Consider the following 9525-nt stretch of genomic DNA (forward strand, 5'->3'; position numbering starts at 1 on the left):
TTTGGAAATTAAATGTATGTCAAATAACATAAATTTACTAATATATATTACAAAATACGTGAAAATGATAATAATTATTTAATATGATAGGCATAGAAATTATGTTTTATTATTTTTTTAAGTTAAACTCGGCCCGAGTTGACCTACTAGATAAGATTTTCGTCGAGGTTGACCGCGTTTGACCGATTCCGAGTAATTAGGCGGAGTGAAAGAAAGTCGTCTTGGCAGCCTACCTTGTAGCGACTACTCGGGGAGTACTCGGCCTTGAAAACCTTGTTTTACAACCATACCTTTTACTGGTTCAACACTTAATGATTCGGACCTATTATTCGCTCAACACTTACCAAACAAAATAACACCCAACTTTACTTAGGGCTCATGTTAACTTGTCCCTAATATGCACATATAATATATATATGTGTGGGCGTTCGGGGGGCAAAAGTGAAAGTGCATTAATTTTAACGTTAATTTACTAATTTCGTGACAATAACGTTAAAAGAAGGGGATGGTTAATCATGCATCATGTGGTGACGTTGATAGCCGAAAGTAGACAAGGGGTACATGCACTAATCGACATTTGTCTCAATTGCTGAGTGTTATGTGCCTTATGTCCAAGGTTTGATGCAAAACTACTATCGAGTCGGGGCTGGAAGCAGCATCTCTATTCCTACAAGATAGAGGTAAGGTTCTTGCCCTCCTGAGATCCTATCTTAGCTTTGTTATTGGTGGGATTTATTGACTATGATGATGATATTATCTTGGTCCTAAGTGAGACAAATATGGGCTTTCTCGATTAGCATCTATGGTGGACAAAATTGGTTTCAAATCTCACCATACCCCACCTCCATTGACGTAGCAGAATCACAAACACACACTATTCCATCAATAAAAGTTAATAAAATTTCATGCATTTATCACAAACCCAAAACAATTCACCTTCTTCACTCTACAATGCCAGGATCCATTCAAGTTTCAGGTACTTATTCCAGTTACCCACCTCAATTCAACACCAAATTAATCATCTTTTCTACTAATTCTGTATTTTTTTGTTCATTGATCTCACAGTTCTTGACTTCAAGGAGCTTCCTTTGTCATCAAATTCTGTCAAGTGTTTGTACTCTGTTCATTCTCTCTGTTTTTCACACTTTCATAGTTGATGGTTACTTAAAGTTTTGATTTTTTTTTTTTTTTTTTTTTTTTTTTTTTTTTTGTGATTGATCATGTAGTGTCATTGGGTAAAGTTGAGCATGAAGCTGGGGAAAAAGGGAGCTTTTCTTTGTAAGATTTTGAATTCTTGAATAATAAATCAAACCCGAGAACCGGGGCTGCAAACGAACCGAACGAACACGTTCGTTAAGGAAATAAATTTGTTCATGAACGCTTACCAAACAAGATTTTCTGTTCGTGTTCGTTCGTTAATGTTAGGTAACGAACACATTTGAATACAAACAAACGTTCATGAACACAAACAAGTGTGCATAAATGGAAACGAACACATCTTAAAAGATATGTAATATACAATACACTAATATTTTATTACATATTTGATTATTGGGAATTTTGAAGTATTTGAATAAAAAATAAAAACTGTAATGAACTATCGAACATAAAGAATATGTTACCAAACGTTCACGAACATAAACGAATGCAGGCGGCCACTGTTCATAGTTCGTCTAACTAAACGAACAAAATTTCTTGTTCGTGTTCGTTCGTTTATTAAACGAACGAACACAAACGAACTTTCCACCTAACACTTAACGAGCTGTTCGCTAAACGTTCGGTTCGTTTGCAACCCTAACAATAATATTATATTTATATGATTCTTGAACTGATTCAAAATACTGATTTTAGCACAGTCCGTTGGCGAATCTGCGGGATAATTTGATCATTACAGTTCAGGATTCTGAGGGGAATCAAGTATCACAATCAGGTTTAGTAAACAAGCCCAGAGGCTCGAGAGCTACTCGTTATCGGCTCGGTTAAAAGCTCGAACGAGCCGAGCTTTAACGAGCCCGAGCCCGAGCCTGAAATAGAGCTCGTTTAGTTATCGAGCCCGAGCTCGAGCCTAAAATACAAAGCTCGTTTAGGCTCGCGAGCCTAAACGAGCCCGAACAAAAATTTATTTAGTTTATATATAATATAATATAATATAATATAATATAATATAATATAATATAATATAATATAATATAATATAATATAATATAATATAATATAATATAATATAATATAATATAATATAATATAATATAATATAATATAATATAATATAATATAATATAATATAATATAATATAATATAATATAATAATAGTGATGATAACATTGGCGAGCCGAGCTCGAGCCTAGCTTTGTCTCATTTAAGCGATATTGAAGCGAGTTCGAGTCGAGTTTTTAGCTCGTCTGTGGTTGTTCTCAAAATAGCTCAAGTCGAGCCGAGCTCGAGCTTTGGGTTTTACTCGCGAGCCGAGTTCGAGCTCAAATAAGTAGGCTCGAACCGAGCTCGAGCTCGAGCTTCATAAAAACATGACGAGCCGAGCTCGGGCTCGGCCCGGCTCGTTTACACCCCTAGGTATAATCAGGGATGAATTTGCATTGTGATTTGTGTATTAGGTGTTCGAACCATGTCGATAATCGAAAAGGGTATATGGGATGATGTATTTCCCATTGAAGGAGGTGGGCTTGTACATATGAAGCTGCAGTTTTTTCTTAGTGAGGAGGAACAGACCCGCATTCGTTTGCTGGTACTTTCTTGGTTCTTTTCTCCAGGGCTGGCAATAGATATCTGTATAAGACACGATTAAACTTGTTTACTGAAAAAATACACTACTTGGTTTTTTACTTTTTTAAAAATAAATAGAATTAGGAGGCTACAATCAATCATTTCTTCTTCTTGGTACATAAAACATACAACTGTGTTATAGACATGAGATATAAAGTAGTTAAACAAGTTGTATTCATGTTTAATACTTATGTTATTCGCGTCGTCAAACAATGGCGGATCTAGAAAATCCGCCAAGCCGTAACGTTTTATAAATAAGCGGTAACGAAATCGAAAAAACGTCAAATTTTTCCAAAATTTACACTAATTTTACACTACCGCCGGAGCGCCAAGCCGTAGCGGAGGTTGCCCCTACTTACACTATATGTCCGCCACTGTCGTCACAGACCTGTTAAACCCGATAAGACACGATTTGCCAGCCCTACTTTTCTCCACTATCTTTTTTGGTGTTGATGTTGTCGATTGCTATGATGTACAAATTGATCTAAAGATGTTATGTCGATTCAAGATTATATTTGTTTTCGTTATTTGTAGAGAGAATCGGCAATGAAGAAGAAGCAAGTTGAGATTCTTGGTAGTAGATATGAGGTCTCAGGTTTGATTTTGTTGTGTCTAAACAAAAAATTTAAGCACAAATTTATTAGGAATGGGAATTTTAATCCATTTAGTTATGAATGGGTAACGGGTCAAACAAGAATAGCCGATAAGGAAATGGGTTGAGACTCGCCCAAAGTGTATTGTTGATGCAAAATCGTTATCAATCACTAAACTTTAACATTTTGATTATTATTGAAGAGTTAATTGCCCGGATGGTCCCTGTGGTTTCACGTTTTTTCACGTTTAGTCCCTACCTTTTGGAAATAGCAGATATGCTCCCTATGGTTTGTCATTTTGTTACTCGGATAGTCCCTTGACATCTACTTAGGGGACTATCTCAGTAACAAAATGACAAACCATAGGGAGCATACCTGCTATTTCCAAACTAGCTGACATCTACCCAGGGACTATCCGAGTAACAAAATAACAAACCATAGGGAGTATACCTGCTATTTTCAGAAGATGGAGACTAAACGTGAAACTACAGGGACCATCCGGGCAATTAACTCTTATTGAAATAATATAACTTTGGTGATCACCTGCTAATTATTTAGAGAAAGTAAAAAATCGTGGATAAAGTTTCGTGGGTCGACCTGGTCCGACCCATTTACTTATTAAAGGGCGGTTCAAGTTAAGCTCTATTCTAACGGGTCAAGAAACCAATACAAAAATGGGTCAAATTGGTTGTACGGGTTGAAACTTGCCCAAAGTGTATTTAAATGCATAAACGGTTCTAAGTTCTATCACATTTTTTTTTAAATCCTAGATTAGTAAGTTAAATACTATAATTTTTCTGATCATGCACTAATTATTTATAAGGTAAAAATTTTCGACTTAAAGTGTTCTCGGTCAACCCGGCCCGACTCATTTTGACCCCTTACACAGCCATCTTGACCCACCCATTTTGCCACATCTCGTCCAAAATGTATTAGTTTAATGCATAAGACCTTCTAAATCATTTTATTCAAAATCTAGATTATGATTGAAATAATACATGCTTTGTGATCACTGCTAATTAATTTGTGGAAAAATTACAAGTTTTGTCCTTTATCTTTATACCACTTTTCAGGCGGTGTCCTTTTTAACGAATGTTGACAGGCGGTGTCCTTTACTAGGTATTTTGTTGCAAGTTTAGTCCTTTACACCCAACCCAGTTAAAAAACCCTGTTAATTGTTGACAGGCGGTGTCCTTTACTAGGTATTTTGTTGCAAGTTTAGTCCTTTACTTAGGTATTTTGTTGCAAGTTTAGTCCTTTACACCCAACAATTAACAGAGTTTTTTAACTGGGTTGGGTGTAAAAGACTAAACTTGCAACAAAATGCCTAGTAAAGGACACCGCCTGTCAACATTCGTTAAAAAGGACACCGCCTGAAAAGTGATATAAAGATAAAGGACAAAACTTGTAATTTCTCCAGTAATAAAGTTCAAATTTTGGACAATTATTTCGGCACAATCATTTGATTGTCAATTCGGTCTTACATCGAAACTTTTCTGAAAGGTTTCGTATGTTTTGAGTGCTTCGTCTTCACAAGATTTCCAGAAAGGCGGTTTCAACAATGACGGGACAAAAGAAGAATCTTTTCGGAGGCAGTCATCCACAGTTAAGAATTATATTATAATATCATGTCATGTTGTTTTATAACAATGTTGGTTCATAAACTGTTTCTTGTTAAAGGTGGCAAGATAGTCGGGTCGGTTCGGGTTGACCCATCACCTTTTTTTTCTTTCTCTCCGAGTTATACAAATAATTAACATAGTAAATTTCGAATGATGTAAAGGAAACAAACGAAGAGAGCACGTCAAATAAGAATGATGCGATTTCGCAACAACAAGGTGAAGTACCCGAAAAGCTTCTAGAAGACACCGAGACTCGTGATTACTTAAAGATCAAATCAGAACCGTTGTATAATCGTGTTGAGAAATCAGATAAGCAGATTCTTGAAGATAAAAATCCGAGCTTTGTAAAGAAAACGAGCAAAGAGGACAATGAGATTCAACTACAAGAAACCGGTTTACTAAAAAGATCGGATGGTTCATCGTCTAGTGATGTGGGGTCGTCAAGATTAACCGTTGCTGAAAAGATGAAATCGTTAGAGAAAACCCCGCAAAACATAAAGAAGATGATTAGTGTGTTTGAAAGTACTATATCTCAGGTATGCATGCCCACTCGGTTGTTAGCATTATTGGTTCTTTATATGCGTGTTAAGTTTTAGAGGTTGCGAAGCAGTCGGCCTGGCTGGTTCCGTGATGGGCTCTAGTCAAAACGTGTCGTTTAAATAACGGGTCAAAACGGGCCACGCCGGTTGGGTTGGGTCGGCCTGCCCAAACTCTTATGAACACTTTTTCATTTTCGTCCCTGAGGTTTAACCAGTTTTGCGACTTTCGTCCAAAGGTTTTTTTTTTCGCGTCTGGATCCAAAAGGTTTGAACTCTTGCCATTTTCATTCGGCTCATTAACTCCGTCCATTTTTCTCCATTAAGTCAGGAAATTTTCGTCTTTTTTGTTAACTTAAAGGGCAATTCGGTGTTTTTCACTTTATGTACAAGCATTTAAAATACCCATGACCGAATCCGTTAGAGCAAATTGCCCTTCAAGTTAACAAAAAAGATGGAAATACCCCTGACTTAACGGAGAAAAATTGATGGAGTTAACGGGCTGGATGAAAATGACAAGATTTTAAACCTTTTGGATCTAGATGCGAAAAAACAAACCTTTGGACGAAAGTCGCAAAACTGGCCAAACCTCAAGGACGAAATTGTCATTTTACTCTAAAATTTTATATGTAATGCATTAAATATGACTATAGCAATTATACAATTAAGATTACACTGTTTTCTTTTAAATAAAACGATTTTGGAGGTTGCAAGTATTCGATTACGGATCGTAAAACTTTGACCCGTTTGAGATGATACACTTTTTGCAAAAGAAATTATATTATTTCACGTTTGACCCGTTCGACCCATTTACTTTCAGATTGTTTAAATTTACCCGTTTGACCCATTAGAGACAAAACACAACCTAATCACCCACTCTTAAGTAAATGGGTCAACTGACCTTTGATTTTAGCTAAGTTTTTAAACCGTACCCATTTGACCCGTTGGAGATAATTACAATTCAAATCGACCCATGTATCTAGTAACTTTCTATTGTATAAATTCATTTCAGGATAGAGTTCCTCTCAAACCTGTAAGTGCAAAATCATATAGATTCGGAACCTCACGTTTATTGAAGGATTATTACGAGAAGTCAACAAGCCTCAAGAACTCAGAAGACTCAAGTTCGTCTAGGCTCCGGAATTCTTTTAGTACGGGTGATTTGCGGAAAAACTTTTCAAATATCACAACAGAAGGAGATCAAGTTGATCGTGAAGGTGTAAACGACGAAAAAGAGAGTATTGATGGTAGAGAGAGTTCCAAAGTCAATCTTGACTACTTTGACCAAGATGGTCGAGGTCGATGGGCGTTTCTTGATGAAAAACGACATTTTTGTATAACGGCCCAAGGTGACAAGACGATTAGCTTATTAAGTGATTGCAAGATTGAAGGAAAAGGTCACCAAGAAAAGGTTGCTGCCTTTAATGTATTAATTAAAAAGAGTAAATTACAAAAATCGTCCTTTATGTATGTCACTTATTGCAAACTGTGTCCTTTATCTTCAATAATTACAGAAAACGTACTCGATGTTTGCAAATCCTTGCAAGTTATGTCCATTTGGTATTTTGGTCATTTCACTCTCATGTGGGTCCATTTGGTCAGATTTAACCAAAAAAATACCCTCATGTGGGGTCCATTTGGTCAGATCTAACCACAAAAATTAGTGTATTTTTGTGGTTAAATCTGACCAAATGGACCCCACATGACAGTAAAATGACCAAAATACCAAATGGACATAACTTGCAAGGGTTTGCAAACATCGAGTACGTTTTCTGTAATTATTAAAGACAAAGGACACAGTTTGCAATAAGTGACATACATAAAGGACGATTTTTGTAATTTACTCAATTACAAATTATATAAACAGTGCGCTCATTTAGGCTCGCGAGCCGGCTTGAGCTTGATAGGCGAAGCTCGGGCTCATTTACTAAACGAGCTTGTTTTTAGGCTTGGGCTCGAGCTAGAGCTCGTTTAAGCTCGGCTCGTTTCGAGCTTTTAATTTCGGATATAGGAGCTTGCAAGCGTTTGAATACCCTTTTTGTGACTTTTGACTCTATTGAACTGTTTCATAGTTAGCAAAGTTTTAAAGTTGTTCGCCTTTGACCTTTGGGATAATTAGTAACCTAAACTAACCTTTTTTTTAGTAACAAGTTGAAACTGTCACCTATAACCATATGTTTTAGCATAAAACGTTGTAATCATCTCTTAAATTTTACGTCTGCAAATGTATTTCAGGATGAAGAAATAGAAAGTCCGGCAAACGCAGATGTAGAGGCTTCCAATGGATCATTTGGACAGGTATATTTAATATTGTGTTTATTAAGATAATTTTATAGAATTCATCATCATCATACTCAGTAAATCCCATCAATAGCAAACCTAAGGTAGGGTCTGAGGAGGGTAAGATGTAGACAGCCTTACCTCTACCCCGTAGGAATAGAGAGGCTGCTTCCAGTGAGACCCCCGACTCGATAGTAGTTTTGTATTAAGCCTTGGACACAAGGCACATAACACTCAACAATCGGGACAAAGGCTGATTAGTGCGTGTACCCTTTTGTCTTTCGGCTATCAACGCCGCCACATGATGCATGATTAACCATCCCCCTCTTTTAACGTTATGTTCACAAAATTAGTAAAATAACATTAAAATTAGTGCATTTTCACTTTTGCCCCCCGAGCGTCCACACATATATACATTTTATAGAATGAAGGATACATAATGTGTTATGTTCCAATTTCTAAATTTATATTTATGTTCAGGCAATGAAAATCGCACTTGTGGTAGGATTTGGAGCACTTGCTTTCCTTTTTCGACAAACGGAATCTGGGTATGTTTATGAAAATTTGAATCTTTATACAAAATTTTGACTGTTTAGAGGAGGCAATTGCGACCCATTTAAGTAAAAAGACATGCGTCAATGTGCGTCATAAATCATATTAATCATTGACGAACCCATAGGAACGAGCATGACGTTCAACATGGACAGTCACTTAAAGAAAAAAAAAATTAACCAACACGACCCGACCCGAAACCCGTTCGGACCCAAACCCGTTCCGACCCGAACCGGTTCCAACCCGAACCCGTTTTGGCCCGAACCAAAACAACCCTTTTTTAATTGACCCGTTTTGACCCGAACCCGTTTTGACTTATGACCCGACCCAACCCGACCCGTTTGCCAGGTCTAGGGCTAACGTTCGGTGGTATACTTCTGCATTAAGATCTTTTATCAAACGGGTCATTGTACTTTCCTTTAAATTTTGTAAACACGACTCAAATCAGTGATGTTTTTCATGTGTATAACTTTTCGACAGAAAAGGAAAGAAAAAGGAAAATATACACGCGTTAAGGAATCAAGTGCCGATGAATAGACGAGGATCAAGTGAAGAACAAGGTAGAAGGTTTGGTGTATTAAGGTTGTCTTAGGTTTCTTTCTGTCATTCAAAATCATGGCTAGAGTCGGAGTCTAAATGTGATTTTACATTTATTTTGGTGTTTGTATGAAACAAAATATTAACAGTAGTGTTACTAACCATTAGTAACTTGATACCATTATTAAACTATAATGTTTTAATAACAAATTATCAAACTATCAGGAAAATCAAATCACTGATTTAAATTTATTGAAGTGAGTTACACGAGCCAGATCATCCCAAGTGAGCTACATTGGGTTAACCTGGCTCGTAAACAGGGGCGAAGTATATAAGGAGCCGGGGGTGGGGGGGACCCCCGAACTTTTTGCTCAGTAGTGTTATAAATGTAGTTTTCGTATAGAAATTTTTGGGTATATACGTTTTTGACCCCCCCCCCCCGGTCATTCAGGTCAAGCTTCGCCACTGCTCGTAAATTTATACGTTCCAGTAAATTATGTGGATGCCATATATATTAGGTTCTTATCATGCTAACTAGAGATAGAATATATTAAATTTTTATCATGTTAACTAGAGATCTTAATCAAAATATCTTATATGTTACCTTGTATAGTAGAATATAT

The 9525-nt window shown here is 36.7% G+C and overlaps 1 protein-coding gene across 4 annotated transcripts; it reads left to right on the forward strand.

Annotated features, from left to right (window-relative positions):
• The first annotated feature begins 871 nt into the window (after positions 1-871).
• LOC110893741 lies at positions 872-9073 on the forward strand. Of its 4 annotated transcripts, none has more exons than XM_022140856.2 (12): positions 872-976; positions 1066-1110; positions 1227-1278; positions 1857-1930; positions 2614-2744; positions 3317-3370; positions 4879-4980; positions 5159-5533; positions 6546-6944; positions 7769-7831; positions 8294-8361; positions 8846-9073. In XM_022140856.2, exons 1-12 carry the CDS (start codon positions 952-954, stop codon positions 8955-8957), a joined length of 1500 nt encoding a protein of 499 aa, XP_021996548.1. In that variant the 5' UTR covers positions 872-951; the 3' UTR covers positions 8958-9073. The 4 variants fall into 4 exon arrangements, with proteins under 4 accessions (XP_021996548.1, XP_021996549.1, XP_021996550.1 ...); XM_022140858.2 differs by having other exon boundaries at positions 934-976; positions 1852-1930; XM_022140857.2 differs by lacking the exon at positions 4879-4980.
• Positions 9074-9525: the final 452 nt, after the last annotated feature.

Source organism: Helianthus annuus, chromosome 12 (assembly GCF_002127325.2).
Source record: "Helianthus annuus cultivar XRQ/B chromosome 12, HanXRQr2.0-SUNRISE, whole genome shotgun sequence".
NCBI classification, from domain to species: Eukaryota; Viridiplantae; Streptophyta; class Magnoliopsida; order Asterales; family Asteraceae; genus Helianthus; species Helianthus annuus.